Here is a 13,019-nt window from a genome sequence, read left to right on the forward strand (position 1 = left end):
TTGGCTTGTTTCAAAAATGCCAGTACTTTCTCTACATTGAGGGAACCCTTTATATTTTCTTTTTGTGTTAGCTGATCTAAACAGGAATGCAGCTGAGGTATGTTTTGCAAAGCCAGAATATTCAGCTGTGCCGTATCTATGATTAGTTTGTTTCTAAAGCAATATCAGAGTTGTGGAGGGTTAACACCTGTACAAAAAATTAAGAAATAATGTCTGCACAATAAAACATTGAACTAAGTCAAAGAGTTGAATGTGAAAACATTTCATAAACAAGAATTTTTTTTTCCTGCCTAAACAAAAAAGGAAAAGCTCAGCTCCTCCCTATCCCGAAAATGGATGTTTTCACAACTTGTAACCCTGCCCACACTTCAAGATCAGACTTCCTTCCACCTTTCAGCTGTGAACCCAGAGAAACTCATGCATATCTATCTTAAATATTATATTTAGTCTCGCTCTTGCTCTGACAGGTGGGAGTACATTGAACTGGTTTTGAAAGCATGGACAGCCAAGGAAGGAAGGTGGTGGTTTGTGACAATGGGAGCGGGGTGAGTGAATGTTTCAAACTGCTTCACACAGCAGTCATATCATCATTAAATTTGTTTTTGCTTTATTTTCTATAGTCTTTATCTTCACAAGTTATCCACACATTAATGATGGTGACCTGCAAACCAGGTGTGCTGCATTTCTAATGGTGTTTTGATTTCTATAGAAGGTGTTGATTTCAAGCTGATATTTGGATTTTTCAGTGAAACGAATGCAGAAATCCTGCAGGGTGTGTAACTCGGTGCATACTGTAGCCCTGTTTCCATGAGTCTGGACTTGTCACTCCTGCTTTTACAAACATCCATAAATGGATGTGATGGTTTGAACGGAGCGTGCATTGAATGAAAAGCAGGAAGAGGTTTTTGAGCTCTTCAAATGTTCAAAGCTGCACCCGAGATTACATTATAGGATTGTTAGGCTTATTTCTAAGGAAAACCAAATCAAATAACAGTCCTACTAAGGTATTGATTTCTATGTTTTTCTTTATTTTTTTGTGTTTTTGCTAGGAATGTATTACGTTACTTCGGGCTAAGGAATGTGTGTATGACCCAACAGACAAGTTGAGACAGTAAAGTGGGAGAAGCACAACCTGTGGTTGATTTCTTAGCATTTACACACTATGTAATTTAATATTTATTTAAATGCCTTCATGCAGACAACGTTCCACATGTATACTTTTTAAAATTCAAACAATTTGAGTTCTTACTGGTAGCACAAAGTCTTAGTATCAGTTGACAAGCAGAAATGCAAGCTTTATTTGCACACACACCCAAAATTTACTGCAAAAGTTTCTTTTTCACTTCCCTGCATAGTTTGTCAAGTGTGGCTTTGCTGGGTCCAACTTCCCCGAGCATATTTTCCCGTCCTTGTTGGGAAGGCCACTCATACGTTCAAACAACAAAGTGGGCAGCATCGAGATTAAGGTGAGATCAAATAAGATGGCTGTAATTATTCACATTACAACCAAAAACTTCAATGCATTTCATTTGGGATTTTATGAGACAGACCAACACAAAGTTGTTCATAAAAATAAAGGGGATTGAAAAGAATACATGGTTTTCCAATTTTCTTACCAAATAAAAATCTAAAAAAAGTTTTTTGTTTTGTATTTTGCCCCTTTACTTTGAAAGACCTGAATCATTATGGTTGTCTTATGACAAAATGTAAAAACATTCAAGGGGTTTCCAAGTTTTGCAAGGCACACCATTATAGCACAAAGCTAAAGAGCTCATCTAATTTAATTCATTTCCCGACCTTTTGCTCATCTAGCTCTTCTTGCATCACAGCTCGCAAGTATTTAAGAGTCTTAACAATGTACACCTGTTATCTTTCCGAGACAGTTCATTTTATACACTAAGGCAACCTGTGACTGTGAAAATCATTAAGGCCTTTAAGCCTCCCGATCCCCCTCGAGAGACGAAAAGATGCAGGCAGAAAACCAAAAGGCAGATTAAGTCTTTGATGTTCCATGTTTCTGCACATTGAATAGTAATTTGTGTCTCCTCCTGTTATATCACTTACAATGGTGAAAACTGGAAGCTTTATTAAAAAAAAATATATATATATATTTTTTTTAAACTCACCAGGTCATCTTTTAACATTACCCAATATTTCTTAAAAAAAGGAAGACATTTTTACCAGAAGCAAAAAATTCAAAAAGTCATACAGTCTTGTTCTTCTGGCTCTGACCTCTATCACTAGGATCTGATGATTGGGGATGAAGCCAGTGAGTTGCGCTCCATGCTGGAGGTGTCCTACCCCATGGAGAATGGCATGGTGCGATGCTGGGAAGACATGCTGCACCTGTGGGACTATACCTTTGGCCCAGAACGTCTCAACATCAACCCATCAGAATGCAAGGTGCTGAACATATGCAGATGTCTGGTTATATGGTTTTTCTATGACCTTATTTGATGTCCTCTTCGCACCTGTGAAAATAGTTAATCCTTCTTTGTCCCAAACTGTGGCCTGTCTATGGATCTCAGTGGTCAGTTTTTGTAATAAATCTACAATATAGTTAAGAGTAAAACCAGTTAGGACTTGATGAGAAGAAATGAGCTGTTGATATTAATAAAGAACTAAAAAATTTGTTTTGTAGCATGGCAAACACAATGAAAATGTATTTTTCTACCAGGTAAGGTGTCTGGAAGCCTGCCTGATTTTTGCAGAAACTCATAACAATAGTCAAGGCAATAGTGGTGAAACAACTTTAACTGGTCTTAAATTGATTGTCCTAGTTCATTAGACCACAAGATCTAAATCCAGATTGAGCATCAATATTAATCTTACAATCAAATTTTATTGGAAGATTTTAGCCTGAAAACAGCAAGGCTGAAAGAATTTGCAGATTGAGACCAGAATTATGTTTGAATCACAATTTAAAACAATTAAAAAACATTTAGCATTTCATGCTGTAAGATTAGCAAAGCTACATGTATCTTCTTGTGTGTTTTATTAGCATCATTTGTTAATGTACGCACAACAGCTCTGAATGAGCTGGCCACAAAGGAGCTTGTGAATATAGAACATAAGGGGACCAACAATTGATTAAAATAACGCCTGTGGACCAAAAATGCTAAAACATAAACCTCGATAGTAACATAAAATTTGAAAAAACATATTAATTAATATATAAATTTTAGCAGCATTCTTTACTTGTACGAGAGACTATACCTCTGGGCTGTTTCTTGCCATAGAAACCACATATTCATAAATTTGTTTTGTTTTACAGATCTTGCTGACCGAGCCACCCATGAACCCCACCAAGAACCGAGAGAAAATTGCCGAGATCATGTTTGAAAAGTACCAGTTCCATGGCATCTATGTGGCGATTCAGGCTGTGCTCACCCTGTACGCTCAGGGTAAGTTCACATCAAGTTCCTGCTTTTAAGGCCACATCCTAAATTAGTATGTTGCTGCCTTAATCCTTCATGTTTTAACTCATCAATCAATGGATACATTTTCTTCAGGACTTGAAATGTGCTGTTTGATCAGGTTTGCTCACCGGCGTCGTTGTAGACTCGGGAGACGGTGTCACCCACATCTGTCCAGTGTATGAGGGCTTTTCTTTACCCCACCTCACTCGCAGGTTGGACATTGCAGGACGTGACATCACGCGCTACCTCATTAAAGTGAGATGAAAAGAATCATTCTTTCACCAAACACAAAGATTTTGATTTATTAAGTGAAATTTTATCTTCCCACCAGCTCCTGTTGCTGCGCGGATATGCCTTCAACCACACGGCTGATTTCGAGACCGTACGGATGTTGAAGGAGAAGCTCTGCTACGTCGGATACAACATTGAACAAGAGCAGCGCCTTGCCCTGGAGACCACCTATCTGGTAGAGTCCTATATGGTATGTTTAGGATCAACATCCAAAGAATACACAGTTGCAGGTTTTAATTTATTTTATCAAAATTTCCAAAGGTTATTCCCCATCTCTGATGGTTTAAGTTTTATTGGTCCATATCTTTGCTGCAGCTCCCCGATGGCCGGCAGGTGAACATCGGCGGAGAACGATTCGGGGCCCCAGAAGCTCTTTTTCAGCCTCATCTCATCAACGTGGAAGGAGCTGGTGTGGCTGAACTGCTCTTTAATACCATCCAGGCTGCAGACATTGACCTCAGGTCTGAGTCTCGCCACAGCTCTCTTTGACAAACCTACAAAACCAAAAACATAATAGTGACACATCTCCACTGTGCTTTGCTGAGCAGGGCTGACTTCTACAAGCACATTGTTCTGTCAGGCGGGACCACCATGTACCCAGGCCTTCCCTCCAGGCTGGAAAGAGAGATCAAACAACTCTACCTGGAGAGGGTGCTCAAAGGAGACACAGATAAACTATCGGTAAGAATCTGATGGGTATTAATGGTTGCAGAAAAGGCTTAAACAGGTGAAAGCCTGTGTTGATTCTTGAATTGTCTTAAATGTAATGATTGCTTAACAATACTGGTTCATGGTCCAAATATATAAAGTTGATGTAGAATATTTGACTGTATTGTGTAGCTATACATGTACAATCATATACATATATAAACTGTTCAAATGTTCAAACATACTGAACATACAGCCACGTGTTAAATAGGACAAACATATTTGAACAGATGGATATTTAAAGACTGTTTAAATAACGCTGGGATATTAAGTAATATAAATAAACAATAACAACTGAAAAAAGGCCTTTTAAAATATGTAAAATCTTGTTAAATAAAATTACTGGGAAGGAATATGTTAGGACACCCCCACATTTATTCCCAAATGGATAAATGTGGGGTGGCTCGTCCTCAGTATGAATACAGTAACATGATGGCCACACTATAGTTTGCCTGAGAGGATATAGACAAAGACCACAATATATGAAACAATGTTCTCTGGATAAAAGGGGTTAAATTTGAATTATTTGGACATCAAAAGAGAGGGCATGTTTGGCATAAAACAAATACAACAATACAAGAAAATGACCTTATAACCGGTTGTAAAGCATGGAGGTGGAGGAGTCATGGTTTGGTGATACTTTGCTTCAGGAGGCCTTGAAATAAGCTGTACAAACACCCTTAAACATAAGATTAGAAATTAATTTATAAACATTTCTTTTTATTTCATGGGGTGTCCATTTTTTTCACATAACTGTAACTTGGAGACAAGCTTGGATGAAAAAATAATTACATACATTTTATCTTCTGAAATCTTTCAAGACAAAGTTTGAAGTTGTTGGGAAGCCCTCTTTTAATATCTTAGATGTTCAGTTTTGGACATTTTATTAATATTACTGAGTGCCTTAGTCTTATTTAAAGGGACATAGCATGTATCATGAAAGACAGCATCCCTGTGTATGTGCTCTTTTATCATACCTTTCTTCACTTTACACCTCTGCAGAAGTTCAAGATCCGAATAGAGGACCCGCCCAGACGCAAGCACATGGTGTTCCTGGGGGGAGCTGTGCTAGCCAACATCATGAAAGACAAGGACACCTTCTGGCTGAGCCAAGCGGAATACAAGGAGAAGGGCCTGGGAGTGCTGCAAAAGCTGGCAGGAGGAGTGAGATGAAGCAATGCCCAACGAAAAGGATCAGCAAACTTGCTCTGAGATAATGCTAATTCTTCCATGTTTATGGTTAAATATCGTTAAATCTATTTTGTCATATTGCCTTTCCTTATCTCTGTTGATCAAAACTACTAATTAGTTGTATTATAACACTTCTTTTACCATGAAAACAGTAAAACATACAGTTAATTAGATTTTGTGGATTTCATAACTAGACCAGACATGTTTCTTTTTATTGGATTATACAGTACCATCTATTGGCACCCCCTGGGAATGATGTGGAAAAAGCACTCTGGAAAATTTATTTGTATTGCAAAATCCTAATCTCCCACTGAAAATGGCAGAAAAATCAAAATTTTGACTTGAGTCCATTTATTTAGTGGGGAGCAGAAAAAACTTGTACGGCCTCCTTTTGCATCTATGACAGCCTTTAGTCTTCTGTAACATTTCACAAGGTTGGAGCGAACACAGAGAGGGATCTTTGATCATTCCTTTTTTTTGTCTGTCCAAACTCCTAGGTAATTTCTTATGCTTTCTTATCTTCAACTCACCCAACAGATTTCCCACAGAATTTAGGCCTGGGAAGAAGGTTCATTTTATGGTTGGTTAACCATTTCTGTGTTGATCTGGCCTGCATGATGTTTTGGATTATTTGCTGCTGAAAGATTACATGATGACCTATTTTCAGTTTACTTGTAGAGGTTGTCAGATTTTTACTTAAAACTTTCTGGTATTTCAAAGGGTTCCTGATGCCATGACCTCTACCAGGGGTTCCTAAGGACTTTGGAAGAAAACCAGGCCCACAGTATCACAGATCCTCTGCCATACTTAAGAGTGGGAGATGCTTTTCCACATATCAATCCACATGTGATCTTAGTGTCTTCTGGACATGGTTCCAGTTAAATTTCACATGTTTACATTTGTGATGATAGGAGAGGAAAGGCATTTTTTCCTGGCATGCCTCAAAAAACAGCTGTATGGCATGTAGATAGCTTCTGATAATTGTAGAGGCTTGGTGACCACAATATATCACTCTTTGGCTGCAGTTCCCCAACAGTGAGCTTTGGAAACCTTTTTATTGTTCTCCCTTGTCACATTGTGTGTTAGTGGCTTGATAAACTTGGGTTCCAGTCCAGCCTTGTTAGTCAAAGTTCCAGTTATTTTAATACTTTTGTTATTTCCCTGAATATGGATATGTTCAAGTAGCGATTTTAAGATGAATAAACATGTCTGCCTGACATGAATGCCATGTTCTCTTGTCTTTACCACTTTGGCTAAGAGAAATCAGCCTCTGTGTTAAAAATAATTATTTCTTATCATGGGATTTTTGGCCAATGAATGAATGTATTGAAATGAAAGGTTAGATAAGTAAAAATAGGATACAAATCTTCTCACAAATATAAATTTATATTCAAAGGAGATATTAAATACTTATTTGACACATTTTGCAGGTGCCATTTATCTTATAAAACAGACATCTCAGACTGAATTGTGAATCACACATACTGGCCTGTTCTTTGCAAACTTCAGATGGAACCATTCCTTGGCCATAAGATGGCAAAGGCAAATGAATAAATACATATGTGAACTAAAGATTTCTAAAATGTCAGCATTGATCAAGCTAATTTTGCCTGCCAGTGGGAAATCCAAGATTAATGATCTGGAAAAGGTGCCCATTCGAAAAATAATCTAAATTAGATAAAATATCAAAAAGATGTGGGTGTTAGCTTTAGGTTTTTTCTGTAGAACGTGCATGCAGCTGTTTATTTCAGTGTTGTCTCTCCTTTCCCAGCCGGTGAAATTTTTATGATTGTTATGAATGTTTTAATGTCAAATCTGTAAAATCATAAAAATAAACCTTAACCTTAAGAAAATAAGTAGGTTTGAAACAAAAAACTGATTGTATTTGCTGCCATCTAGTGGTTGAGCTGATTTAGGACAACCTTTTTGTGCAAAAGTGAAGGCAAATGCTGCTGGTACAGATATTGCAATCTTTATTGCGAGACTGCGTTACCTGACAAAATACAGTAATGTGTGTGTTTTTTACATTGAAAAGAATCGATAAACTCACACAGTAAACACATGCTGCACAAACACACACAGGCACACACACACACACACACACACACACACACACACACACACACACAGATCAACCTTTCCGTTGAATGACAAAGCATGCAACAATATTCACATCATAGCTCTCAAAAACGAACCTCCTCAATTGGATTAAAAACTCCAGATATGTTGAAGATCCGCACTTTCATATCCACACAACAAACTGAACAATTGTAATTTAGTTTTAAATTCACAATATGATATTTATATATTTGAAAGTGACACTGAGTCGAACAGTCTGTTGGTATTGACGACTTGCAGCAGGAGTCCCAGAAGCTGGTGATGAGGACATTTACATTCTCCCAGTCCTCATGAGATCCTTTTTATTGGTCAGAACACAATATTTCATCTTACACTTAGGTCAAGATAAACAACAGAACTGAATAGCAGGATTAGAAAAATTGAATGAATGCAAGAAAATTCTTTAACACATTCGCAAGTCAGTCTGTAAATTTATAAATTTGTTGCAAGTTGACCCCGGGTGATAATGCATTGTTTTTTCTCCCCGATGTGATTTAGGCCCTAGCTACACTACTCCAGATGTTTTTTTAATCTGTCTTGAAAAAATACAACAGTAAACATTTTGCATTCCAATCAAAAAGGCTATAATGCTAACACTGTGCTAGCAGGTTGCAATAATGTTAATGTAACAAACATTAACATTCAAAAGTAGAAGATCCTGAGCATGGCTAAAGAAGTGCCATGTTAAAGCTCTGGTCATACTCTGCAAGAAACAATATATTTGTTTGTTTACTTGATATGGAAAGAACAAGAACAGTATCTACATTTACTACTTAACAAGAAACTCAAGTGTGGAACTCCCAGGAAGTCCCACAGCGGCATATATCAGAGTAGTAACCACTGTAGATTTCTAACCAATCATGCAGCAGTTGTCAGATACCACAAAAGAAATAAATTCTGCCCATAATTATTAAGAACAAGCCTTAAGAACTCCCAAACCAGGGCTGCAGGAAAACGATGGCATCATTTTATTCCTTGAAGTCCTCAGAGAGAAAACATTTCTCTGTTCTTGCAGAGTACTTAAGGGCTTTACGGCATCTTTCCTGGAGTTCTTCACTTGACCAGAAATTTTAAATGTGTTTTGGATTTAGTTTCTTTTGAAGCATGACATTTCCTGGCCAGAAATAACTGTATTCCTGATCCTACCACATGAAGTAAAAAACAAATTTCTTGGTTCTTGTTGCGTATGAACTGGTGTTTCGGCTTCTCTCCAAAAACGTGGCGCGCAGAAGTCCACACTTGAGGAGAAGCAGAAATACCAGAATTTCTCCTTTTCCTCATTAACCATGCCCACTTTTAATTTCTGACCAATCACCCAATAGTTGTCAGACACCATATAAGAATAGAGATCTGCCCAGATGATGTGTCAAGATAATCCCTGGGAGAACAAACAAGAACAAATCTCTTGCCTCTTGTGGAGTATGTTCAGGCCTTTAAGGTTTTCTCAAAGATTGCTCCACTGTTGGGCTATGGTTTAAAGCCCAGAGCCCTTAATTCGGACGTGTGCAAAGGGGCCTCTATGGTATTGTTTTAAATTATTTAGTTATCAAACATCCCCATATATACACCAGTTTTTAAAAATCTCCGCTTTGATGGCTCATTTAAAACGTCTTCATTCTCTTCCCAGGAGTAGGATGGGCAATTATCGTATTTATTCATTGCCATAAGGGAATAAAATATGAAGACACAATCACTGTGTGGAATTGAGCTGTACAGTATCACTACTCAATGTAACTGGTAGGCAAAAACTTGTTAGGAATTTTTAAATATTTTTTCATCACTTTTAGCGTTATGGTGGCATCGATAAATTGCCAATCCCTAGGCAGGAGGTGGAAAATGACAAAAAAAATATTTGCAAAATATCCAGGTTAGTGTAGACAGGGCCTTAAAAATAAAGAACTGAAGCTTTTCTGCCACCTTCCTCCCACTTACTCGTTATTCCACCAGCAAGAACCATGTGAGAAACTGAAAACAAGGAGAGGGGTCTGTACCTTCTCTCCAACAAGCACACATAAAACCATCTCTGTGGGAGATTCTTATACACAGCTGAATTCAATTTTTATTTCTTTGTAACTAAATAGCCCCAATCACCCCTCATTATGTATGTTCTGTCACTTTGGTACTGCAGTTTGGTCTTGGCTATAACACATCTCTCTTTTCTGTGATGCCAAATTTCAGGGAACCACAAAAAAGGTCACATCCCCACCATTAAACATCTTCAGATTTTTGCACAGAAAGTGAAGCAATAATACATCCGAGTGTCTTTAAGATTTCGCCCAGACTTACACCTTGAAAGAGTTACATCACCACGGTGGACAATTTGTCTCCCTAAGTGCGTACAGGAAGTGGTTTTGTTTCCAGGCAACAGTAGTCTCACAGAATTTGTTTTCTTTGGATTTCAGCCTCTTCATCTCTTAATGATGTAATCCCTTCATAGTTTAACTCTGGGTTCATGTTGCAGAAAAAAAAAAACAATCAAAACCATTTATTACATATTTTCCATGTCACAAATAGTACACTCCTTTTACACAAGCAGCCTCAATGTCTGGCACAACTTTCAGCAAGTTGTCTCTGCTTTGCTCTGGTCCGTTTGGGACCAACATGAGATTAGAACTGTAGTTTTTCACAGTCCTGATCCATGACGAGGCACAATACACCGCCGGAGAGATGAGACAGAGAGAGAAAGAGACAGAGAAAAACACCAACCATCCATCTCCCCCTCCTCCTTCCTCTGTGCCTCCCACTCATTCTTCGCACACCGACTCGCTCAGGTCCACGGCGCCACCTCTGGTGAGCCGTCGCATCTTGCTGAAGTCGTGGTCGGTCCTCAGGTAGGAGAGCGAGGGCCCCCCCTCACTGTGACCAGCCAGGTCCTGGGGCTGGGCCTGGGGCGGTAGGGCCCTCATCTCACCGCCGCTGCGCCAGTACAGTGTGTATTGTTGCGGGTCGGACACTCCGAAGGTGGAGGCACACAGCTGCGCCAGGGCCTGGCTGGTCTCCCCGGCTCTCCACTGCAACGTCCGCACAGCGCTTCGCTCCCCGTCCTGGAACAGAATCCGAACGCACCTCTGCAGGGAGGGAGAAGGAGCAGGAGAAGAGATGGAGAGAGACAGAAAAACGAGTGAATGCATGTTGTATTGATGACAAACAGAGGTCAAGAGGCTTATGGAGTGAGGGCAAAACAGGGGGCGGAGAGAGGGATGAGAACTGTGAAAGCTGCAGGAAATGAGGCAAAATGAAGCTCATAAAAGAAACAGCCTCAACAACAAAGCTTCTGCTTCCCACACACAGCCACCCAGGCCGAAAAGCTTTATATAAACTTCATCTTCATGGAACTGCTCTTTTATCTGCTGCAAACTTCAAACATTAATCCTACAGAAGCAAGACTGCATCTCAACTTTTCACTCAGCTCTTCGAGGGAGAAAGTTTCCCTACTTTCTCTGAGCTAAACCATGAAAGGCGATCAAACATAAAACTAATAGAACTGCATCAATTGCCACTCATCAAACACTTTAGCCCTTATATAATGTCCAATTCAACCACCTACAGCCGCCCTCACAACTCTCTGAACAGAACACACATGCTGTGCAAAAGACACAGCGCAAAATCCCTTCACCAAACAGCTAATCTTGGGGAACTAAAGCAAATCCTCCTCTATTCCACAAACATGCCAACAATCCTATGAACATGTACACATCCAGGCTCCAACCACAAGAAAACAAAAGTAAAAGTGGCCAGACAGGCTCTAAATAAAACCCCAATAAGGATTGAAAACACACAGTCAGGAATAACAATCAACAGGTCTTATGATCTTCAAAACTTACAGAGTCACTGAGCTCCTCGCTGTCCGTGTGCATATTGTGTTTGCCTGCTTCGACGGGTAGATGCAGCTCGATAAATTTCATGTTATCTGACCGCCCACCTCTTCATAGCACTTGGCTCACTGATCCTCGCCTGTGTCAGTGGAAAATGTGGCTGCCGGGTGAGTTAGATGGGCTATTTGAAGCCAGGAGAAGCACCACGTGACAAGATAGAAACGTGGATGACAATGAATTGTTATTTTTAATGGCTTCTGGTGGACCTGTTACACTGACATGAAGGCCAAGGGGGAGGTGATGAAAGGGAGCATAGGCAAATGTCAGCAAGAGTGTGTGATGGCTGTAGGGAAAGTCCAGTCATAAGCTGGAAGCCCCAGATAAAAGGGATTACCTATGAAAATTAATCTCACTCCTTTTTGGGAGGGGGACATCCATGTGCGCTGTCTCGCTTTTCAGGAATTATCTGATGTGGAAAAATCTTCACTCAGAGCTTTCAAGTTGGGAACATCGAAGCATCGTCAGGCAAAAATAATTACAACTTGGCGTAAAATTTCTGTCAAACACGATCGATTGCTTTGCCCCACCTGCCAAAGTCACAGATGTAGGACAATGAGATACTGCTGCCATCAATGTAATTAATTACTGTGATGCCGGAGCCTTTGTGGATGGATTATCCTTTGTTTTTGTTCGCAATGTTGTTTTTTTGACCACTTAAAATAAGTCAGAACAGATTTGGGGCACTTTGCATTTTTAAATGCATTTATGAAATGTCTGAAATTATTGCTGCTGTTAATTATGAATTCTCTATTGGTTTTTCTTTTCAGAGAAAGTACACATGTCCTAGTACCTTGGTTGTGCTCTGTTTCTTTTTCTGGATGGAGTCAGTAATGAAGCTGTAGTTGCCATTAAATTTGTGTAATTTTGTATCCCCACCATTAACTTCGTGTACTCTTTTTGCTTTTCCTTTTCAAAGAAAATACTCCAGATGCAGGGCTTTTATGTTTATCCGTGCATCTTTCCTAGCAAGAGTTACTGCTGCCATCAGCTTTGCATAGTCTCTCAAACACTTTCTGTAGAAAGTATTCCGGGTTTGATACGTCTGTGTTTAGCCGTGTTAATTTCCTGGATGGAGTCACTGACTGAGCTGTTGGTGGCATTAACTTGATGTGTTTTCTTTGTTTCTCTTTTCAATAGAAAGTACTCCTAGCCCCGTGCTTCTTCACTTTCTTGAACAAAGAAATTGTACTTTTTCCCCCACAAAAAGTAATCCTGGACCGGTGCTTTGTGTTTTTTCTGTCTCCCTCCTCAGCCTCTCCCAGCCAATCAGGGATTATGACCACTCATACTGAGCTTGGTTGTGCTGGAGGTTTCTTGCTGTTAAAACAGAGTCGTTCATCCCCGCTCCCACCACAGGCTTTCTCAGATGAGGGATTGCGGCAAAGTCACCTACTGGTTGCAATCTGCTGGGCTTAAT

At 39.5% G+C, this 13,019-nt stretch overlaps 2 protein-coding genes across 2 annotated transcripts in view; one reads left to right on the forward strand and one right to left on the reverse strand.

Moving 5' to 3' along the window:
* The first annotated feature begins 381 nt into the window (after positions 1–381).
* zgc:101810 (uncharacterized protein LOC493612 homolog) lies at positions 382–6,826 on the forward strand. Its single transcript, XM_047385173.1, has 9 exons — positions 382–545; positions 1,356–1,466; positions 2,245–2,403; positions 3,275–3,404; positions 3,538–3,674; positions 3,751–3,900; positions 4,026–4,171; positions 4,259–4,391; positions 5,421–6,826. The coding sequence occupies exons 1-9, from the start codon at positions 498–500 to the stop codon at positions 5,589–5,591; spliced, it is 1,185 nt and encodes a 394-aa protein (XP_047241129.1). The 5' UTR covers positions 382–497; the 3' UTR covers positions 5,592–6,826.
* A 739-nt stretch (positions 6,827–7,565) lies between these two features.
* The window catches only part of rin1b (Ras and Rab interactor 1b), an 84,206-nt gene continuing 78,752 nt past the window's right edge, over positions 7,566–13,019 (reverse strand). The window contains exon 12 of the mRNA XM_047385172.1: positions 7,566–10,795. Coding sequence (XP_047241128.1) covers positions 10,472–10,795 — 324 coding nt within the window. The 3' untranslated portion in view covers positions 7,566–10,471. The remainder of the gene's footprint in view (positions 10,796–13,019) is intronic.

Source organism: Girardinichthys multiradiatus, chromosome 14, assembly GCF_021462225.1.
Source record: "Girardinichthys multiradiatus isolate DD_20200921_A chromosome 14, DD_fGirMul_XY1, whole genome shotgun sequence".
NCBI classification, from domain to species: domain Eukaryota; kingdom Metazoa; phylum Chordata; class Actinopteri; order Cyprinodontiformes; family Goodeidae; genus Girardinichthys; species Girardinichthys multiradiatus.